The sequence below is a fragment of the Drosophila mauritiana genome, chromosome 2L, assembly GCF_004382145.1.
Source record: "Drosophila mauritiana strain mau12 chromosome 2L, ASM438214v1, whole genome shotgun sequence".
Taxonomy (NCBI): Eukaryota; Metazoa; Arthropoda; class Insecta; order Diptera; family Drosophilidae; genus Drosophila; species Drosophila mauritiana.
This window is the reverse complement of record NC_046667.1, coordinates 3,087,658-3,110,481: the sequence shown is the minus strand read 5'-3', so window position 1 is coordinate 3,110,481 and position 22,824 is coordinate 3,087,658. Positions and strand designations below refer to the sequence as shown.

At 41.8% G+C, this 22,824-nt stretch overlaps 4 protein-coding genes across 5 annotated transcripts in view; 3 read left to right on the top strand and 1 right to left on the bottom strand.

Annotated features, from left to right (window-relative positions):
* Nucleotides 1–217: 217 nt before the first annotated feature.
* Nucleotides 218–12,673, top strand: LOC117139204 (protein mothers against dpp). Of its 2 annotated transcripts, none has more exons than XM_033301388.1 (4): nt 218–301; nt 10,543–11,015; nt 11,081–11,771; nt 11,994–12,673. In XM_033301388.1, exons 2-4 carry the CDS (start codon nt 10,746–10,748, stop codon nt 12,398–12,400), a joined length of 1,368 nt encoding a protein of 455 aa, XP_033157279.1. In that variant the 5' UTR covers nt 218–301; nt 10,543–10,745; the 3' UTR covers nt 12,401–12,673. The 2 variants fall into 2 exon arrangements, with proteins under 2 accessions (XP_033157279.1, XP_033157271.1); XM_033301380.1 differs by lacking the exon at nt 218–301 and adding an exon at nt 7,136–7,440.
* Nucleotides 12,674–14,038: 1,365 nt separating this feature from the next.
* Nucleotides 14,039–14,608, bottom strand: LOC117139214 (macrophage mannose receptor 1-like). Its single transcript, XM_033301400.1, has one exon. The coding sequence runs from the start codon at nt 14,572–14,574 to the stop codon at nt 14,125–14,127; it is 450 nt and encodes a 149-aa protein (XP_033157291.1). The 5' UTR covers nt 14,575–14,608; the 3' UTR covers nt 14,039–14,124.
* Nucleotides 14,609–14,911: 303 nt separating this feature from the next.
* LOC117135325 (NADH dehydrogenase [ubiquinone] 1 subunit C2) lies at nt 14,912–15,524 on the top strand. Its single transcript, XM_033295523.1, has 3 exons — nt 14,912–15,100; nt 15,180–15,323; nt 15,379–15,524. The coding sequence occupies exons 1-3, from the start codon at nt 14,944–14,946 to the stop codon at nt 15,426–15,428; spliced, it is 351 nt and encodes a 116-aa protein (XP_033151414.1). The 5' UTR covers nt 14,912–14,943; the 3' UTR covers nt 15,429–15,524.
* Nucleotides 15,525–15,810: 286 nt separating this feature from the next.
* LOC117135307 (protein MLP1) overlaps nt 15,811–22,824 on the top strand; it is a 71,453-nt gene continuing 64,439 nt past the window's right edge. Inside the window, exon 1 of the mRNA XM_033295495.1 lies at nt 15,811–16,278. Within this exon, the coding sequence (XP_033151386.1) occupies nt 16,270–16,278 (9 nt within the window). The 5' untranslated portion in view covers nt 15,811–16,269. The remainder of the gene's footprint in view (nt 16,279–22,824) is intronic.

Sequence of the window (22,824 nt, the reverse complement as noted above, 5' to 3'; positions counted from 1 at the left end):
AGTTGAGTTTGTTTCTAATTGTTTTTGGCCATAATATATATATAAATTAAAACCAATTTTAAATTCAAATAATAAACGATAGTTTCCGGCAAGGCGATAGTCAGAAAGGTACATCTCTACCTATGGTATACCGTATGGAAGCTAGTATATTTCGGCAGTCATGGTCACACTGTTTTCAATGTGTGTTGTGTGTGTTGCATTTCGTGATAAACAATTTTGAAAAACAATTTACGCACATTTGCGTGTCGAAAAACCAACCAAAATGTCAAAATAAACGAGCAGTTAGTGCCTAAATCCACGCGTGAGTAGCTTCCAGGCCGTTTTCAGCGATTTTCCCCACAGAATATTCGGTTTTTAAGTGCAATTACGTTTGTGTGAAAGAGAAGAAAAAATGTTTGCCTGTATTTGTGCTGTGATGCTGCTTCTTCTTCATCAATAGCTGCGGCCGCCACACATTTGTTGTTATTCTTGTTGTTGTTGTTGCTATTATTGTTGTTGTGTTGGGGGCAAAAACAGAATTGGCTTTGTAGTTGTTTTTCTTTGCAGGGACGATCACCGTTGATTTCTTCCTATAAGAATATGCTGCAATATGTGTGTGCGGATGTGTGCGCGTTGTGTATGTATAAGTGCGTGCGCGCCATTAATTCAACCAAAAACAAGAAGAAAAAACAAAAAAAATCGAAGAAAAAGTAGCATCACTTATAAATACACACAATAAAATTAAATTTTTATTATGTTTTGAAAATACTTGAAATTCTTGTCTGAACATTTCCCTTCCAATTCCACTTGAGCCTCTGCCGCTGCCTCGGTCGGCGTCGCTGCCGCCTGCACAGGTGCGGAATTTCTAAATATTATTATGCATTTCAAGTGTACCAAAACAAAAAGCAAACGAAATGCGCTGCACATTTGGGTGAATAATCGAATTAGAAAGGGAACTTTGCTCTCTCTTCTCACCTTTATGACTCAGCTTTTGGGCTTAATATTGATAAGTTCGCTCTCCACCCTCTGGCTTTCAAACGGTAAATAATAAACAGCGCGGCGGCGCTCAAATCTTATCAGAAACGTTGCGGCCAGTGATGCCCAGCTCCAATTGGAAGCAAAAGGGGTGAACCAAAATTTAACATTTTGGTATTTATATCTTGATTTGTATAAGTTAGCTGAAATGTATTTAGTTTAGGGAGATGGCATTAATTAGAAAAACTTTTTATTATTTACTTATTTAATTTTGTGTGCACTTAGTGTGCTTATCTATGCTACGCCGCGTTGGATGCACTTTTATTCGTTATCAGCGGGGGAGGAAAATGAGCGGGAACCGTGTGCATTGGAAATTGAATTGCAGTTGCTGTCGAAATAGCTACTGCAACAGCAGTTCTGTCCAGAAACTACAGCTAAAAACTGCATATTTCGGCTTCAATTGGAAATAAAACTAGATTATTGCAGATAAACGAACAGATTCATACAATGAAATGTAAGGGAATTATTTGAATATTTTTAACATTGTTAAAATATCATATATACCTTGAGCTATCCAAGTTGTGGGCGGCAAGCCAAGCGCACATCACTGCACTTGCAGCCAAAGTGGTTCCTTTGTCGAATGCAACTGAAGCGAATCGCGACACAAGACGGGAATATTTGCAATGTGTGCACTCAATTCCACTTGGCGAACCGCTCGACATGTGGGTGGGTGGGTTTGATTTCTGTAGTGGTTCCGATCTGGGTTCTCTTGGGTTTTACTATATTCCATTTCTGCGGTTTGCTTCGGTGATTTAAGACAGTGAGCACTGGCTTAACATGCATTATTATTACATATATCTGAAATAGATTCAGAACCTTAAGAGGCATAATATTATAGGAAGAGATTAGGACTAACGTTAGATTTGACCAGCTTTAGGTTACTTGGTAGCACCTCAAATCTTTTCTGCACGCTGAATCACTTTAAAAATTCCAGCTAATCTGATTTGTGACTTGCATTCGCTATCTGCTGTGGGGTTTTTCAATCCCATTTTAGTTGTCGTGTTAATTCCCGGGGCAAGACCACAAATCATTTGGCGAAACGCCGCAAGAAGTTCTCAATAAGACATATGGTTGCTCTGAAGTAACGCCCCCGATCCAAAGTTTCTGGCGCCCACGCAGGGCAGTTGGGTTTGCCTTATGCTTAAAATGCTTTTCTAATGATTGTTGCATATTGTTTAGCTAGAAATTTGCCTTCAACTTATCGTCCCTCTCTTTGATTGGCAATGCAAATTTGCCAGGCCGAAAATTAAGTGCGCAAAGTCAATATTTCAATTTAGGCATAAACCAACAGTGGGAAAAATAAACCCAAAATGCATATGGGCAATTTGCATACGACGCTGGTTGGTTGGTTGGTCCAAGTAACTGGTGATTTGGTGGTTTATGTGGCTCAGCTCGGCCTACGCACCACAAAAAGTGGCAAATGCAGTCGCTAACTCAACGGCGGCCTCTTTAAATTGGCTTCGAATGCTGGCTGCGTTTTGCTTGCCAAATAATTATGTTATTAATTGGATTTATGCGCAGTTTGTGCAACAAGCAACATGCAAATTTTCATGTCAGTAACTCGGCGAAATTAATAAAAACCTAAATCAAATGTGATCAAGTCATTACATTATTTATGGCAAACAACTGTAGGGTATAATTTGATAGTTATTATTACACAATAACTCAGTTTCTTCGATATCACTGATAATCCTGAATTCTCTCAAGTTTTATTTATAATTTTACACTTGTTTTTTAATAGTTATGTCATTTATGCTTTTTTACACCAAACTCACTGCAATAATCTGGCTTTGGCTTATCGCCGGAAACTAATTTTAGATCTATCGAAAGCGTGATTTACGCTTTTCGGTCTTGTATTCCTATTTTGCTCAACCAGCGTCAGTGGGCGGCTCCTCTTGTTATTTTTTGATATCCACATAAATGTGTTGCCCCTTCATCCGCCTGTTTGGTCCTCCTGCTTTTGATCTTCTTGTCGCGATAATCCGTTCGCGCAATGGTAATAAAACGGCAAACAAAACTTGGCAAAGCCCAACGACAGAAAAAGCAACCTAAAAATTGTCAACACGAATTTGAACTTATTTTTAGACCCCGTCGCAATAGGATTTTCGCTTTGATTGTCATAATCCAGGCAACAACTTTATTAAGAAGTACTCCAAAGCAGATTCTTATCAACGGCTTGCTGGCTTTGGTTTGGGCTTCAAAAACTCGCAGCATTGGCTTTTAAATCAAAGATCAAAAGTGGCTGCCTTGAGCGCAGATACGAAGTGTTGTATACCCTTTTTTGTAAAATAAATAAATTTATGGAAAAGTAGCTTTTGGAACACTTACTACAAATGTGAATCCAAAAGTATTGCCAATTACATATGTAGGTGATTTTATGAGTCCTTCTATAAACCAGTAATACTCATATTAATAAATAACATTGTAATAACCCCAAAAAATATATATTCCCCGCCTGACTCCCTCGTAGCCCGTAAAAGTGCCACATTGAGGGCGCGAAATTGAAGCAAATGGCAGCTAAAAGAGACAAACTGCGCCAAAACTTATGAAAACGCAACTTTAAACTGCAATAAAGTGGGAAATTGCAGCGCATAAATCTCTGTCGCCGAACTGTCATGGGAATAGTTATGGTTTGGGTGGGGGGTGTGGGGTAAGGGGCCTAAAGGGGCTGGCAAGGCGGCGAAGTCATGCAACAGGCGGTGGAGCCAACACCCACGCAAAGTGAGCTCGTCTTGAATGAAATTAGCCCGTAACTAGAGTTTACAGTTTGGCAGCTACTGGCGATCGCTGTTGGCCAGCTTGCATACCAAATGCCCGTCGTCTTAGCCACACACCGTGAACTGGCTAAGACTGATTCGATATTCCGGCGCAGTGCTCGATCGGCGCTTCATTGCCCATATAATGCTAATAATTATTGCATTTAAAATCTAATAAATTTGCGCATTGACAACGCGGAGTTGGCTGACTGGCGATGGGCAGAACCACCATTCGCAGCCGCTCCTATTTTAATGGTGTAGATATCCATCAAAGGCTGGCTAAGTGGCGGCAAAGTTGTCGTGCAACTAGTTGGATACTCTAACTTAAGGATTTCACTATTAAATTAAGTGCAGAGTTAAGGTATTTGGCAAGGTTTGATCAACTTGCTGATCACCTTCCTGCTGCTGAATCCCCACCAGCTTCGGGTCTCTTGGCGCTCGTCTCTAGTGGATCGCCGTCCAGCTTTGACCATAATTGTGGTGCTTGTCATTGTTTGTGTCGCATTGGCAACATTGAAGTACAGACTGCCCCGTGCGTGTTAAATACATGTAATTAGCCATGTTTGTGCCATTTAATCCACTCGATTGTGGACTTCTCCGCCCCAAACTCCCTGTTTTTTTTTTGTTGCCCCATGTTCAGAAGCCGCTTGGTCGCGCGGCGACGCTTTTCTAAGAATTCTTTTACGTTTTGTTTTGGCGCACGCATTAGGCGCCACACTGAAGCAGCACGTTTAACCCGCAGGACAGGCGGAAGGGTTAAGAGTCGGCTGAGGCTTGGGGGGTAGGAGGGGAAGGTGGGACAGGGGGCCGAGGGGCGGGTGGAGCCATCTCGGAAACTGTGGCGCATACTCCACATATTTATGGCTATTTAAGCGAACCGAACGAATCGTGGATGCCGATGACGATGACGAACTTGCTGCTGCTGCAGTTGCTCTGCTGCACGTTGCACTTTAGGACCTTTTCCCCACCACAGACGAGCTCAGCAGAATAGTGACGAGAGGTTTTTAATAAAAGTTTTTAGTGCATTACATATGTGCTACTAGTTTCTTTAGCGCATTCATTTAGTATAAATTCAGCAAGTTATGTTTAGTTGAAGTAATTTAGTTTGTTTTACACCATACTTCGACTAAATGATACCCATCATTTTGGACGCAAGTGTTGCTCCTGATTCCTGCCACTGCTGCTGTGGTCCGGCAGTCATTGGCATTGATTGGCAGTTGAGCACGCAACAATTGTTGCATGTTTAGGCGTCGGCAGTGACGGTGAGACGACAACAACTGCACAACAACACAACGATGCAACAAAGGAACAGTGCAACAAACACTGGGGCATATGAGCAAACATCACAACAACGCTGAAGACTTCAGCTACTGGCAGTTGACTTTTGTCACATGTTTAGCGAGCTTTAATTGGCATCGAAATTTGTCCACTTCTATTAGAAGACCTGTCATTCCATTTGATGTTAGGATGGAGCAGAAGAACAGAGGTGTCATCATTTATCATTTATTAAAGAGAAATGCAGTTTGTTATTCATAGTAGTATATCCTACTTCAAACTATGATTAGTTTGTATTATATGGCGCGTTTCGTTACTATTCAACTTGTATACTAGTCATAAATGTGCATCAAAATTATTTTTTTAATCAAGATGGAAATGAAAGCTATTTATTTGAAAGTAGTGTAGACCACCCACCACCGACTCGCCAGTTTTTTCTTATTTTTTTGCGGAAAAGTGGTGGTGTCCCCGCGTTGACAGCTCAATTACTCACATGACAAAGCCTCTGCGTGGCCCCCTGCAATTATCGCGGCAATTATTTGCAATTAGAATTGAGTTAATTTACTTAAAAAAGGATTTTCTGCCGTGCCTGCGCATTTTTGCCCCTTGACGTTTGCACTTCGGCACGTGTGTGTTTTGAGTTTTCCGCTTTTGTGCAATTTGCGTGCATAAATTTTTATTGTTCCAAAGGGACTACATAATTATTTTGTTATTTTTCGTGGTTTTCACTTCTGCTTTCGAGGGGAGCGCGCTTCATTACTATTTCGATTTTACTGCGACTGTGTAATGCTACCCATGTTGGCAATAAGTTCGCGTTTAGTAGTGTTAAACACGCAATAAAATCGGAGGGAGGAGCGATCGCACATAAACATGCTCGCATTCTAAGCACACCTACAGTCCGGGCCAAGAAAATAGGTTTGCTTGACTTTGTAACGAAAATACCTGAGCTACATCTAAAGTTTCGTTGATAGTCTTAAATTTCAATATCCCTCCTGATTTCCCCATTAAATAGTTGGCAGTGCATTTCGTTTTGTTCCCGGTTATTTTCGTACCGAAAACACTCTGCCGGAGGAGGGCTCCATCGAATTTTAGGTTCAATTACTCGCCGGTCCCACGCACGAAAAAATTCGTTGACGCTGCCTTCTCTTAAACTCCTCCCCTGAAAGTCCCTTCCCTTCATTTTTTTTTGTGGTTGCGGTGGGGTGTTTACAGTTTGATTGTGGCTGTGGGTTGACGCCACCTCCACCACCACCAAAGGCCATGCACTGCAAACAAATAAGTGTGCATCTAAAAATAGTATACAGCAATGTCTTTTACTTAGAAATGAGTAAAGTAATAGATATGAGCAAGCTATAATTCGCTGATATGATTATAGAATACTCAAGTCTTAAATGTTAGTGCTTTAAGTAAAATTGTTACTCGAAATGCTAGTTTTGCATATTTTTCTCGCCGTGTAATCTGCTGCACACAAACACGTTCGCGCTCACGTGCAGGCGCCCCAACTGCAGATAGGGCATTTGATTTGTTTAAAACAAAACTTTCGGTGCCTGCGTAGTAGTGGTGTGCACTTGGCGGCCCCAAACACACACTGAAACCAATTACGAGATACGAATACTATACGTCACTTCAGAAATCAGGGCTGCGGACTAGCTGGTGATAAAGTGGAGATTCACTAGGGACCCATACACTAGAAAGGTGAAAACGAGATTTTATTGTAATACTTGTAATATAACGAGTTAGGGCTACAACAAGTACATTACAAAATGGAGAAATATTAGGAAAATGGAATGTAACAAGTAAATTTCCAGTCCTAAACTGAGTAATATATCCAAAAAGTTATTAACTAAAGATTGCGTTACCTTTAGATACTTTAGGGTGGACCTGCTGCTTGGCATCCCTGGCGAACTCACACAGATACGCCATACGAATGCAGTTTGGGCTGCGTTCAGTTCGTCACTCACTCACTCAGTCAGTCAGTTCGTCAGTCCGTCAGTCAGTCAACACTCGGCGCACTCAGTTTGGTGGGCAACCCGTTCGGCATTCGTTGTCGATCGGTCGTGTCGTGCAGTTGACTTCTGATTCGCGCTCGCTGCCATTTCCACTTTGCGTAATTTGCGGCGAAAAAAAGAAATAATACGGCAAACGGCTTAAATAATTTAAGTTATTACGGTGATAACGATTGAATAAAAGACGCGCATCGGAAATGTAACTGCTGGAGAGACTCCATTGGATGCCCCGATCTTCGTGGAGGGTCGCGTTTGCGATTTGCATACGAATAAAATAACATTTTGATGCTGAATTCGATTTGCGCGCCCGTGTGTGCGTGCGTGCGTGTGTGTGTGTGCGTGCAATAAAAATAAATAAAATAATATCTGCAATCTCAACATCATCATGTGTAGGTTCTTAGTTCGTAGTTCTCGTTTGCCTCGAGTTGCTCGATTTTTGAGTTTTCCTCCTCACATCAAATCGAAACTTTGGCCTGTTTGGTTTGGTCTTTATCTCTGCGTTTTTTGTGTGTGCATTGTTTGTTTATTTTTAAACATGGGTCCAAGTCCCTATTTTCTCTGTCTGTTCTCTTTTTCTTGTTGTTGTTGTTGTTGTTGTGGCACTAGTGGTAGTACCCCTTCACCACGCTTTTTGCCCGCTTTCAATGGCAGCGGAAGTGCTTCTGTACTTGTGTACTTGCCATCCATCCACCTTGATTTCTACCTGGCTCCCATGATTTACGCCTTATTGTCACTGCCGCACTTATGATTGATTATCGATTGGAATGGTATGATACGCATGCGCGAATGCGTGCCTGCCATAAAAGTGCCTCGATATCCTCGCTACTCCGCTCCTCCAGTTGAGTTATGATCCCTGACTAGCGATGCACTGAAAAGAAACTGGCAATGATTGATCCCTGAAGAATGTACACAGCATATTTGATATGCCATTCTTCAATTTACTTACTCTAAATATAAGACTCAAAGTTAATTCACTTTAAACCAACCATCTTTTGGATTTGCTCTAAAGTAACGAAGAACTTTCCGTCGAGTGTGGTTTTCTTGGAAGCAGAAAGAAGACTGGGCCACTTTGGGCGGGGCAAAAAGGAAGGCAAAGGGAGTTGGGTACGTGATCTCAGCTCGGGTAATATGTAATTGCGAATTACGATTATTGATCTTTAATTGATATGGGGAATGTCCCATATGACAATGGATCATAAAGGACTTATTATATTTATATTTAGTATCGTTCAACTCAAGATGCATCAAGAATGCCCAAAGAATGCCACTTTGTTGTTTGGAAAACCAGCAAATCCCCGAATAAACATCATAAATATGTTGAATATGTTGTTATGCTCGTGTAAATAAAGTTTTTATGTAATTCCAGCGAATTAATGATGTAGTTTCCCCCTTGAAAATCGACTGATCGAGGAGAACCCCACCTGCAATCAAGCTTTGCACAAACAAGCCGGGGGCATTATCGAAATTTGTATGCCTGCCCCATTCAAATCAATCGAATTCCACAAGAGCACCATTGCCACCTAAATACACACGACACCAGTCAGCTGGACAAACACATAGAGTTCTCTATCTCCAGTAACCCCCTCGATAAGTCTGTCCGCCAAGTGTCACTCCGTTTGTATCCTGGGTTACTGAAGAGGAGAGACCATGTGAACTGATTGTTCGCCAGCTTGGAACTCGAATTTATGTTTAATTTTGGGATTAGTTATAAGGAAAGAGTACCATTTTCGATAAGGTACTGATTGTTTGTTCCTAATCCTAATCTTTTGGAAGAGGTCTTTAAGCTAGGGTTGGTAATCAGTATGGTTGTGTGAATTCTCATTAATTTCGATATATTTTTGTAGGGTAGTGATAAAGGTAGAGCTTTCTTAGATATATATCTACCGCCGGAGGCTATGGTTGACTTTGGGCAATTAGAAAAGTGGCTGCCCCGATCCACTGGTCCCCGTTGACCACGCCCCCTTCCATGGGCGACAACATAAAATTGTCAATGCTGCGAGAAAAAAAAACGGCAACGCCCCAATGTTTTAGGCCCGCGTTGAGCGCGAAAATCGAAATTAATTCACGCAACGGCTAATTTGGCCAGAAATATGCGCCATTTGGTCTGTCGGTCCAATCGAGAGGTGTTTTCTTGTTGTCCAAGTGCTGCACTTGTTGATTTATCGCCGGCTTTTAATTGCTTTTGAAATTGGATTTACCAGCCCGTTTGCTTGCCACAAAAATGGGTGGTTCAACCGAGCAAGCTCGCCTTGTGTGGCTCGCCGATTTTTGCCCCAGCTTGCACAAATTAATTGCTACTACAAATTTTCATTCAATTAGGTTTTGTCACTTTTAAATTTAATCAAACATTTTTTGACACCTTGAGTAAGACTACGAGATTGAGGCTAAGACAGCCAACTGGAGCGGAGCCACTTGGCCAACGGGGAGAAGTTCCTCAGAAATGCTGTTAACATTGAAATGTCATAATTCAAATGGAATTGTTGTCTTTGGGAGGGGAAAAGTCGGGGGACGTAGAAAACAGGGGGGAATACCCACAATTGTGGCGCTGACAAGTCGAACACCATTTGGTTATCATTTGCGCTAATTATGAGATGCAGTTCTCGCCACTCAGCTCGGATATTACTGCAGTACAGTGGAGCCTAACTAAATAGAATCAAGCCAGTGGGTTTTTGTTACCATAGTTTAGTTATTTTTCTGTTGATTACCCAATTTCTTAATGCCAATTTTCTAGGAATCGATAAGGCAGGCCGAAAACCAGCACATGAAACTTTTATCTATGCTTCATAAATTTACCTTAGACCTATGCCTATTATTCATACATTTTAGCAGAATTGTTGTTTTCGAAAACTAATGCTATTAACGTTGAAAACTCTTTTCGTTCGCAATCTTTGTGGTTTATTTGGAATTCAAAGAACTGCCAGACCTCAAAAATACCCTTCTTACAATAGAATCGTTCCACAAATGACGTCAGCTGCGATTGAATACGAACAATAACCATATTTAATAGATAAAAATAAGTTTCCAACGAAATCGGGTTTCGATTAATCAGCTAGTTGGTTAACTGAGGCAATAATGGCCATTATTCTCAATGAGAAAATGTTGCAGGCAATTTGCATGCAATTGGCCGCCAACATCGAAAGTGGGAGGAGTCCGTTCATGACAGGAACCTCCCAACGACTTCATTCACTAGCCAGAAACACGATCCATTGCCAGGCCTCATGGATACTCACTCCTCCTCCTATTTCTGCTGGGCACTTGGCCAAGCGGGTACAGACACTCGAAGAAAAAGGGTCCCCTTTTGTTGGGTATAAACATTTGTACCACTGCTTGAATTAGATGGGAAGTTTAGTATAACATTTCTTTCAGTGCATTCGAATTTTGCATGCGTTGTGTTGTGGGCGTTGCTGAGACAATCTAAGCTCGATGATGAATGCCTGCAATTCTATTTGTATTTATTATTTATATTTGCTTTTTACTTGCTCTTTCCACAGACTATCCGCCCGCTGATAGTTATACCGGTTATCGGGTGACTCCACCCCAAATCAACGGCAGCACCACCAGCACCATCAGCAGCAGCGGCAGCAGCAACAACAACAACATCCACCACATCAACAATAACAATAACCACATCTGCAGCAGTGGCAGCAGCAACAACCTCAGTTTGACGACAGCAATCAGCGGCAGCAGCAACAGAATGGACACCGACGATGTGGAATCGAACACCAGCAGCGCGATGTCCACACTGGGCTCGCTATTCTCCTTCACATCGCCGGCGGTGAAGAAGCTGCTGGGCTGGAAGCAGGGCGACGAGGAGGAGAAGTGGGCGGAGAAGGCCGTCGACAGTCTGGTGAAGAAGCTGAAGAAGCGCAAGGGCGCCATCGAGGAGCTGGAGCGGGCGCTCTCCTGTCCCGGTCAGCCCTCGAAGTGTGTCACCATTCCACGCTCGCTGGACGGACGATTACAGGTGGGTCACACGCCACATGGCCACCTAAGTGACTATGATTATTAACACTTATGTCCGAATTTCAGGTCTCCCATCGCAAGGGTCTGCCGCATGTGATCTACTGCCGCGTGTGGCGCTGGCCCGATCTGCAGTCGCACCACGAACTGAAGCCGCTCGAGCTGTGTCAGTATCCGTTTAGCGCCAAGCAGAAGGAGGTGTGCATCAATCCGTACCACTATAAGCGCGTGGAGAGTCCGGTGCTCCCGCCAGTTCTCGTTCCTCGCCACTCGGAATTCGCGCCCGGACACTCGATGCTGCAGTTCAACCATGTGGCCGAGCCCAGTATGCCGCACAATGTGAGCTATTCGAACAGTGGATTCAACTCGCACAGCTTGAGCACCAGCAACACATCGGTGGGCAGTCCGAGTTCCGTCAACTCCAATCCCAATTCGCCGTACGACAGCTTGGCGGGAACACCGCCGCCCGCCTACAGTCCCTCGGAGGACGGCAACTCCAACAATCCGAACGACGGTGGCCAACTGTTGGATGCTCAGATGGGCGATGTCGCCCAGGTCAGTTACTCGGAGCCCGCCTTCTGGGCGTCGATAGCCTACTACGAGCTGAACTGCCGCGTGGGCGAGGTGTTCCACTGCAACAACAACTCCGTGATCGTCGACGGCTTCACGAATCCTTCCAACAACTCGGACCGCTGCTGCCTCGGTCAGCTGAGCAATGTGAACAGGAACAGCACCATCGAGAACACACGCCGTCATATAGGTGGGTCGATTTTAGCACTTAAATTAACTCACTCACAGAGATTTCTGATCAGCAACTATCTTTAAGTAGTTAATAACTAAGATTACACTTTGGTAATCTTAAATTAGAAAATGACTTGTGCTTATCAGTTATAAAAATAGGCATTAGAGGAGCAGAAAGCTATGAACTTGAGGAAACTAACTACCTGTCTTTAACTATCAAAATATTTTTCTTCCTCCGCAGGCAAGGGCGTTCATTTATACTATGTGACCGGCGAGGTCTACGCCGAATGCCTGTCCGACTCCGCCATTTTCGTGCAGTCGCGCAACTGCAACTACCACCACGGATTCCATCCGAGCACCGTGTGCAAAATACCGCCGGGCTGCTCGCTGAAGATCTTCAACAATCAGGAATTTGCTCAGCTGCTGTCGCAGTCGGTGAACAATGGATTCGAGGCCGTTTACGAGCTGACAAAGATGTGCACCATCCGGATGTCGTTCGTCAAGGGCTGGGGCGCGGAGTACCATCGCCAGGACGTGACCTCGACGCCATGTTGGATCGAAATCCATCTGCACGGGCCGCTCCAGTGGCTGGACAAGGTGCTCACCCAAATGGGCTCTCCGCATAATGCAATTAGTTCGGTATCCTAAGCTTAAGATGAGGCTCGAGTCCTCAATGGAGACGGAAGAGAAGGAACACAAAACCGGTAGCTAAATGAGTGCGCGTGAGTGAAAGCTAAGTGTGAAAAGACGTAGAGAACACAGGACAATGGAGAGAGCATAGGTCTGTGCCTGAGGATGGAGGATCCATGCCACTCAGCTGCAGATTTATATAGATGTACGCCAGCTACTCCAATACCCGCCCTTTGCCCATATTTTATAGTTTATCGTATGATTTTCTATGCGAATGTCATTCCTAATGCTAAAACAGAGTAATGAAAATGGACAGCGAGCTAAGAAACCAATTACAAAATGGTATAACTATTTACAATGATCTACATGCTATAATATTAATGATCTATGCCCATTGGCAAACAGTTCTTGTTCGAGTCTATTTCAAGTGCTAATTATGTGTCATTGCAAAACTGCTTTAAATATAAAAACACATTGAATTAATCCTACCAACTTTAATTACATAAGGAACAAGAAACTTACATAGGGATATGAAAACACTTATTGCAATACATTTCTTAAAATGATTTTGAAGAAGCCCTAGCTTATGTTTTATTTTTCTCATTTGCGGTTCGCCTTGGATCAACGAATTCAATGTTCAATATAGTTGATTTAAATATATGGTTTAACTAATTTTAAGTTGCAAACAAATCGAAAACATCAAACAAGAAAAGATACCAGCGAAATTTAAGAATGGGAAAATGCTACTGAATCAATACGTTTTTCCAGACAATGATCTTTTGTTATCTTAAGTAAAACTAATATTGTTTAGACCACGAGAAAATTGCCTTTTTATATAAATATACATGTATAATTTTACTCTAGTTATCGTAAGCTTATGATTTTCTCTGATTTTGTTTTGAGTTACACTTTTTGTGCGCAGAAAAATAAGTAGACGATAATAAAAAACACAAACGAAATGCTTACTTCTTAAATAAAACCTGTTTTGACTTATGAGTTATTTTATTACTTTTTACGCTCGGATTTAAATAAGATATACAAACTACGGAATGTAAAAATAGCTGTATATTAGAGGCTTGGCAAAACTTGGGCCTTACTTAAAAAAACTAATAATATTGTAATATTTGTGCCTGTGCGATATTCCACGTGGGCCTTTGATGTTGTGCAAAGTGTGGAGAAAAACAAAAAATTTAATAATGCCTTAATATCCAAGCAGCGATACTGATTACCGAACGAACAAAAACAGAAATAGTTGCCTTGAAGTTTACTAGTTTTTGAATGCTATAAATTGCCTTAAATACGCCTTGCATGCCTCTTAATGTTAAACGTACTAATGTAATAACAAAAAAGTGAATTCAAATAAAAGTAAAAACATAAAACCCTTGCCTAGAACTTAAGATATTTTTCATCTGGACAACATTTTTCATTAAGGTTTTGAATTCGTTTATTTGTTTGTCTTTGTGTTGGTTTTTAGTCACAAACAATTAACTGTTTTTTTATTTTTTTAACTTACAAATGTAGTGGTGGGTATTTTTATATAGTTCATTTTTTGTTGACAATAATGCGTCAATATTCCTTTGCTAGAACCTGTGTAAACGCAAGCACGATGTTTAAGTTTTTCCGGATACGAAGGTGATATATATGGCTAATTACCTATTACCCAACAGATTGCGTTTAAAACAAGTTATATATTTGCATACTTTTAGAATTGTAACTTACAATTCTTCCTTTTATGAAGGTAACTAAACCTTGCAAATAAAGTTCATTTTTTCTTTACAATAATTCGTCGCTATTCCCTTGCTAGAATTTGTGTAAACGCAAGCACCAGTTTTAAGTTTTTTGGGCTGGCCATTTTCCCAATTTAGGAAGCGAGCTGGTTTCCCGGTGGTCTGGGATACGAAGGTACCGTTTTTGTTCTCGGCGATGCCAACCCAGTAGCTGGACCCGCTGGCCGCCTTTGCCATAACCGCCTGGAACTCCTTGTCATCCTCGAATTCGGCCAGTTGTGCTCCCTTCTTGCGGCAAGATGATCTGGCTATCACAAAGTTTACTTCTCTTTCCTTTTCGAAGTAGAAGAGTCCGTGTCCGATCTCTTCGAATCCTGGGTGCTCTTTCTCTGCGGAAATGCCCGGAAATCCATGCGGACTTGCGGTGAGTACCGCGTAAAACAGAACTAGCGACAGTATCCGCATTTCCAAGATGATTCACTTCGAATTCGGTGGATGGCCTTATATCCAACCCAGCAGAACTTTTTAATATAACAGTTGTCACGTTTCTAGCCATTTTAAATATGCAAATATGTGGTTTATGGTTAGTTGTTGAATATCTATTCTGATTTTGGTGCGGGAGTGCATAATTTGTAGTTTCCAATAAAAAAGGGACCAAATAATTCAGGAGATAAGCCCATGTTTATTTATATTATTCAAATTATTTACAACTCACTTTTTAAATAATCGCTACGGAACTAGTTCAGTTCGCACGCTATCGATAACTGAGAGTTCTGCCTGTGCCATCGCCAGTTGTGTCAGTTGCCCACCTCTATTGTTTTTCATACTATCAACATGAGTGCCGTGAACGATCCGCTGGAACTTTTGACGAACAAGGGCACCCACGAGCCTTCTTTCCTCTCGCCGATATGGAATCCGCTGGCCTGCGGAGTGGCCGGCGTGGGCGCGGCCATTTTCGTCAACTGGGGCTTCCGTAGGCCCGTGTTTTCCGGTGAGTTTTGGCCCCGCTTCCATGTGACGTAACGATTGTTTTTGTCGCCTATAACTAACTAAATCGCATTGTGTTGCAGGCATCCAGAAGCACATCGCCTTCGGAGCTGTGGGTGTCGGCGCAGGAGCTTACTTCGATCAGAAGAGGAACGAGTACCTGGCCAAAAGGGACGCCGTCCTCCGGCACTACATCGAACTGCATCCCGACGATTTCCCGGTGAAGGGTGAGTGCTCCATGGATGCATTCTAGCCAATACTGATCCTTTTTGTCCCTACTAGAACGCAAGACCTATGGCCAAGTGCTGGAGAGTTGGGTGCCAGTGCGCTAAGTGGATCTAAATCTTTGTTGTCAAGCGAACGATGGAAGTAGTTAATAAAACAGCTTTAATTGTAAAACATATGAACACGAAAATGGAGCAAATGGATTGGGCATTCTATGTTTTTTTCAATGGAAAGGAATTGCATGCATATGGATTTATAGAATATTGGTATAATGTTATGGTTTAAATTGATGGACTGTACCTAGGGCTTAATTTTTCGCAGCCATTTAGTTTTGAAATAAATTTGTGAAGCTATGTTTTGGTTTGAGTCTCAGCTAGCGATTAGCGCACTTTTGTACCTGAAATCGGTGCGCGATACCCAGCAGTTATCGATTGCTCCATCGGCCCAAGTGCCACCTCCAGAAAGAGGCTTTGGCGAACAAACGCTCTTTTGTCGCGGTGAAAAACGGATCGAACTTTTGGTAGGATGTGTCTGCGCAAAAAGTTTGTCCGCGAATAAATTACCATTTTTAAATAGCAGCCAGGAAGCTGAAAGAACGCGCTAAAAAATCAATAAAAAATTCGAAACCCAACCAGCCAGCGATTGGATTTAAATATATACGCAACAAATCTCCGTGAAACAAACAACGTAATTTTAAGCCCAGTTTGTGTGCGTGTGTGTGTCTTCGTTTTACCGTTACAATTTACGAAAACCGAGATAAAGTGTAATCAGTGAAAAATAAATACCAATACTAATAGTCAAACACAGCGAAACGAATTATTGCTAATTAATTGGCATTATAAGATTGTTTTTTTTTTTTTGACCCAGTAAAAGGTTAAGCAACTGAAAGTTTGGCGAAAGCCGTCGGCTCATTTTACCTGCACATTTTCTTATCAGCAAACAACGATTATGGCGAAGGTAAGAAAAGGCCGAGCTCTTAATTTTATTACCAACTTATTTATTTATGAACAGATGCTGGGCTTTCCTCTTTCCTCTCCCACGGCAAATGTTTGTCAATTTGGTTTTTATTTCATTGCTTGTGTGCGGGTGGTTCTGGTGGGTGGATTCGTTTGTATAAATTATGCATGTTCAGTGCGGATTCGCATTGATTTCCCTGGATTGCGGCGAATCGATTCCCCAGCAACCGTTACTTTATGATGTGTAAAATTGAACGGGCATCGCATTTTTGTGTAGCCATAAAAACAGTTATGCCAAAAGGTGCTCCCCGTGCGGGGGAGTGGGGCGGAGTTTTGGGGGCCCGTCGTAAAAGAAACATAGAACATAGAATCGTAAGCGCTAGAATAACAGAGCAAACAGTGTAGTAAAGTTTGAAATGAAAACTGCACTTAACTTCATTCTAGAATTTTGCTACTAAATAAGATAGTAGCGTTAGTCTTGTTCTATTGAATGAAGTATGTATCAGTTAGACAATTTCTCTTATAAATGCCGCATCTTATATAACAGCTCTCAAAGTTTTCCAGCTGGCGACATCTCTGCTCCTTTAAACACTTTACTATCCTCTTCATCAGGCTAATGAGCGGGTTTCTCAAGCACTTGCCACCCACTCCGCCCGGAAAAGCGGAAAATTCCGCTTATGGCCCAATCTGCACGCTATTACGACGTAGGGCATAAAACGACAAGGAGCCCTCAATCCCAATCAAGGGATTAAAGCTCCGTCCGCAGAACGTCGAAGGAGTAAAGCCATTTCTCACTGGCCAGCTACTTTTTTCGTGGCCGAAATGAGGCACATTATTCTCGAGGTTCCTGGCTCGATATGTGCAGTTCGAGCCAATTTGGCAATACATTTTTTATCACCCACCACGTGTGGGAATCGGGAGTGGGTGGTTATGGGTGGCTGTGGGTGGTTGTGGGTGGTGTGCCCATCCAACCACTGTCGCGTCTGCCTGAAGAACTTTCGCTCGTGACAGGTTTGTTTTGCTCTTGATAAATTACCTTGCCACTTGTCGCTCAACATGAAATTACTTTCCTCTATCTTAAAGTTTTCCACTTTTACTCAACCATTCAGCTCTCTCCATTTTCCTCCCTTCGTTGGCTGGCTATGAAATTTTGATTTGCACGCCAAATGCGGCCAAATGTCCCCAAGTCAAGTTCAGACTTTACAATGGAGATTCTCGAGGCACTGAGTTAACCAGAGGTACTACTATTTTTATGTGCTTAGGACGGAGTGTCCTTGAGTGGTTTTCCCAGACGGGTAAATACGATGCTCAAGCAGGGATATAAAATCCTTAAAAACCGCAAAATATATAAATATCACTGATATGTGTAATAAAAGTCTTATTTTCCGCACTGCATCGAAAGTTATAGCTTTAAAATTGATTTCAGTATATTTTCTTTAGGCAATTTTACTTTTAATCCAATCAGAACGCCCTATCGTAATGTCTACAGGGTACATCCAAAATATATGTACTATATCCTTCAATGAGTGGGGTTTTACTTTTTTGCCTTTGCCTTTTTCCGCGACAGCCTCATAATCATCAGAGTTCTTGCCGCCCACTTTTCCCCCACTTTTCATCCATTCTGTCGTCTTGCCATGGCCCCTATATCATTTTGTGCAGCCTGTAGCACTATTATATTCCTCTCATACAATTGTCGGCAGGGGGGCGCCTCCTATATACACTTTTTTCCGTGTCAACAGCAGCAGGCGCAACCGCAGGACCTGCCTGCAAGTGCAAGGATAACGGGGCGAAACTAACAATAAGTTGAAGCCATTTTTCTTGTAGACGTACATGTTTGTTGCTACCACCCACTTATGCGGAAAAGATGAAGAAAAACAGCATGAAAATTCGCTCATGAAAGGCTAAGGGTGATTATTTCGAGAAAAGCTTCGGATATACATTTAGTTACATAAATTGAAAACTATTGAGATTCATGTTCTGCACTTCAAACTAGACCTTAAAGGTATGCCAAATACTACAGCTAAGTAAAATTCGCTATGGGAATAGTATTAACCATAAATGTATACTCTTGTAATGGCATCGTTTTTCCAGTTTGCAGCATCTGTTTCCAAACGAAGAGCTTATCCACTCCTCTACGTTTCCACAGAACCCCTATATATATGTATATGTATACTATTCCCACTAGCTGATCCACTATTGGCTTGCCATTTATGATTTATGCTGGCGGCGGTGGCATTTGTGTATTGACTCAACGCGAAATGCGTTGCATGCCACCAAAAAGGGCTTCTGGCATCCATTGCGAATCGCAATTTTCCATTTATTTATGACTGCGTTTGCAGCATGAAAATGTACGGATACCGCTTTTCCTTTCCGCCCACATATTGAAATGAATCTGTTGGAATTTGCATTGGTATGTATTCGCATTAAACAAACAGGTGAACCCAATGTCGATATAATCTATGCTAATTCGCAACATCATCGGTTTCGGTTTTGTTTGCTCTGCTGGATGATTTGGAAATTGTTAATTAATAATGTTCGAAGCTGGGGAAATGCTTCCATTAATTAATGCCAACCGACAAACGTATGGTTTAATTGCTGCAAAAATCTGGAATTAGTTTTCTGGTGTTCATATGTCTGTATTTAAACCCAAATTCGTTCCTAGAGATATATGTAACTTGAATAGCTTATTTCTCACCAAATTGGAAAAGTTAGCATAAGATAAAACATATCCAACCAACTGCAGCCTAATTAAGCTTCTTTTCATACAGTAAATTCTGCATAGAAATGGAGTGAATTAACTGCACTGAAATGTATCTTATCCTTCGCTTGGAAGCTCTCCAGCGTCATTATCCTTGCATATTTGTGGGCGTCGCATGCAGCGTGGTTGCACCTCCTTCCCCCTCCCCCGCCCTCTTGCACCGTTCGGAATTTTCCAGGACAAACACGTGGGTCGCCAGAAACGCGGCAAAATGTTGTAAGATTCCTAAGCTAATTTCATTAAAAATTCATGGCCACGACACGACAATGCACACAAAACTACACCATAGACGGGGCCATAGACGTGGATACAGCCACTGACGTCGTTGCAGGTTCTCATCTGCTGGATGCTACTGATACACTGGCAACAATATTCAGCAATTTCTCGTAGAGAGAGAAGATTACCTAAATCACTCAATATAACAGCAAATCCTTTATTACAAGTTTAATTAGTTTTTCCTAATAATATGAAACTTCTTCAACTTTGCATGCTATAAAGAACATATTTAAAATCCAAGTGTAACCGCTGTCAAAATGTCAAACGAGCTTAAAGTTGCCTTGCCAAAATTTGGGCGAAAAAGCCGCACATGTGTGGCTTAGTCGATAAAAGGAGGAGGACGACGTTAAGTTCTTGAGAAAGGGGAGGTGTACACACATCCTTCATTCATCCATTGTTGTGCCGAAATTAATAGTGTTTGCATTTGGGCCCCAGCCGCGGCAGCTGCCCCTGACAAATTTTCATTCAATCATTCAGCGCGGGGTTTCTAGGTGACTTGATTGCAATTTGATAGATGGATAAATACAGAAAAAATGTACAGACATGTGATAAATGTTGTAGCCTTTGCTGGGATGCCAGCCAATCGTCTAATGCGGCATTTTGCAGCCTGAGCTTTTTGCTGCCCCTACACCACTAATTTAATTAAGTGCCACAAAAAACAGGACTTGGTGCGGTTGAAGTGGCTGAATTGCAACCGGGTGCATAAATAAAGGGTGGCGCAGATAAAAACCCTTGGAACAACGTTGGGGCTGACCCCAGACAGCAAGTCATGTCCTTCCGACCCGGAGACCATTAAATGACCTGACAAATGGTATATTAGCATTGGGCAAATTTAGCCAGAGTGAATAGGTTCACTGAGCTGAATGGATACTCCAGATAAGTGGACAAGACCTGCAGGGATTTGGGATGAAGTTTTATTTCCTGGGGCAATTTTATTCCACTGGGAAATCAAAACCATTTATTGATTAGGTAATAAACATTTACTTTTCAAAATATTACTAATATTTAATAATATACAAACATATTAAAAAAAGTACATTAGTTTCTGATATCAGTTATCAGTTTCAGTTTACTTTATTGTTTTATTTAGAGCATTTTATAAGGCAACTTATGGTCATGCAGAGTGCTTAAATGTTTTCCACTTTCGCAGCACTGTGGGCTCCACAAATTTATGGAGTTTTTGTCTCCCCATTTAGAATTTTACAATTTCTTGCCTTGTTTGTTTTTTGTGCAGAGTGGCGGGGATTTGCTGCCAACTTCTGTGTTTTGTATGCTTGACTAGGGTCTTGGCAAATTTCTTTGGACAGCTTGAGAAATGGCAAATGGATAAAAGTAGATTGAAGATACTCATGTCCACAATAAATTTCTGTGCCATGCAAATTACGATTTATGTGCGATTTAATTACATAAATATGGCGCTGAAAACGTTTTAAATGGGCAAATAAGTTTGGCCTTAATTAAATATTAACACGCACACACATTTTATGGCAGCAATTTGAATTAATTGTAGTTCCAGGTGTACTAAAAGCGCAATCAGCATAAACCGTGTGAAATCCAATCAAAAAATATTCAATAAAGTGAAATGAAAACAGACGGCTAGGTAAACCGTAGCATGTGGATAGAGAACCGTCTTTGTGGACTCTCATGTGTGGGGAATGATAAAAAAGTTGTCATTTCAGTGCTTTTATGTTGTATTTTTTTTAACTGTGCCCGCTGAACATGAAAGGCGAAGATAATAATTGAATTTTTATGGAAAATGGAGGTGTGGTGCTGGAAATTTCCGGCACGGCGAAAGGTGCGGGTGAAACCGGGTTAGAGAGAAGTGGGTTCATAAACGAATCAGGTTGTCTTTAAAGACTGAGTAAAGTGCATTAAATGTGTATTTTAATGGGAATTTTAAGAGCTAACCTAATGCGTTCACTACCGTTTTTAATATTAGTCTTGCCAAATCAAATTACCATCACTTTTTGCAGCACAGAAATCGCCGTGAGCCAAATTAAATAAAATCGAATGTGCTGAAAGGTGGAAAAACCGTGTAACTATCCTATATGGGATATATGTGGGTGGTGCACCTGACCACATGATGGCATTATAGCCGGGTGGTGCGATGGCTCCGGATTGGGTGCTTGTGCGATTTAGTCCGCTTCTCGCACTTTATGTGTCTGTAATTGAAAATTAAGCGCCTGTCATCGGGCCAAGGCAGTAAGTGTTCAGAGCCCGAATGCACTGAGAGAAATCTTAGCTTGGAATAAAGATATACTATGATAATCAAATGAGTGATAGTATTAGAGTTTTTTGCTGTGTACTTGTGCTGCATCGGGCTACTAAGCTGCCAGATATAGGGCGTGTCTTTGGGTCACACATTTCCAGATACGGATATACACGGATAGGTGAATCGCATTTCGATTTGCTGCCTGCACTGGGAAATTGCCAACTAACCATGCCGTGCACCCAAATCCCCCGGGTGTCTGTAGCTCTCCATTCCTGCGGTTCCTGCCATGTGCGGTTAATTTGTTTCAAATCAGCTTGGCGAAGAAGGATGACGTGGAACCCGGGTCCTGGCCATGTGGGTAAATAATTTCACCACTTGCCGTGGAATTGGGAGCGCGGACTACGGGGATATAAACCAATTAACTTGTGGCATGATCTGACAACTCGATTGAATAACCGGGTGTGCAATGAGGAGTATTTGAAATTAAGTCAGTAATGAAGTATTTTTGACCATTAAGCGTATAATCATAACAAAACGTTTTTATTCGCTGGTTATTAAAAGCATGTTTTTAATTTTCCTGAACATCCTCTCAAATCCTTTTCCTCTTGCCAATTCATGCAAATTGAAAGCTTCCGCTAGGAAAACATCCATAAATCATAATGCTCAGAATGGAAATCCCTAGCTGAAATTTGCACTTGCTGAAAGGCAATTGTTTTCCTATTTTTTTGGTTTCCTCGCAAGTGGAAAGACCGAGAGATGGGGAAAAACAACGGAGCACCGAAGGGAAAACAATGGAAACAGAACTTACTAACCCAATTTAACTCCCATGTATATAACTACAATAATAGCAACAAGCGTTGAAAGCGGAGAGTGGGGGCGAAACCACAATAGTAACAACAGCACTACCAGAAGCCACTGCGAGAACCAAACACGCGATGCCAGCATAAAATATGAACGAGCAAAAGGCGCAAATAAAAGACGAAAGCGTCTAAAATTACGGAAATACCCGGCCGGGAAAAGTCGGGCGGGGAAAAATGGAGGAAAAGCGCCTCCAAGTCACCGCAGACGCTAACAAAATACAAGCACATAAATGCGGTCGCTGTGCGGCGTTCATTTTCCTTTGCCGAGGTTACGAACTGCGTTTTCCCTCAAATAAACGAAAACTCTACGTCCGGCTTAAATGTACGGAAAGTTTGGGGCCTTTCGTCCTGAATGAAAGGATTATTTTCATGTCCGTACTTAGTCTTAATTATATCAGATTTTGTATACAATTTGAAAATAAGGAGCTTAAATTCGAAAAT

Excerpts from the sequence above, each read along its gene's own strand:
- LOC117139204 (XM_033301380.1), top strand. Across the intron at positions 11,016-11,080 it reads CGCTGGACGGACGATTACAG|GTCTCCCATCGCAAGGGTCT; the intron begins GTGGGTCACACG and ends TCCGAATTTCAG. Across the intron at positions 11,772-11,993 it reads GAACACACGCCGTCATATAG|GCAAGGGCGTTCATTTATAC; the intron begins GTGGGTCGATTT and ends CTTCCTCCGCAG.
- LOC117139214 (XM_033301400.1), bottom strand. The coding sequence starts at position 14,574 with ATGCGGATACTGTCGCTAGTTCTGTTTTACGCGGTACTCACCGCAAGT.
- LOC117135325 (XM_033295523.1), top strand. The coding sequence starts at position 14,944 with ATGAGTGCCGTGAACGATCCGCTGGAACTTTTGACGAACAAGGGCACC. Across the intron at positions 15,101-15,179 it reads CCGTAGGCCCGTGTTTTCCG|GCATCCAGAAGCACATCGCC; the intron begins GTGAGTTTTGGC and ends ATTGTGTTGCAG. Across the intron at positions 15,324-15,378 it reads CGACGATTTCCCGGTGAAGG|AACGCAAGACCTATGGCCAA; the intron begins GTGAGTGCTCCA and ends TGTCCCTACTAG.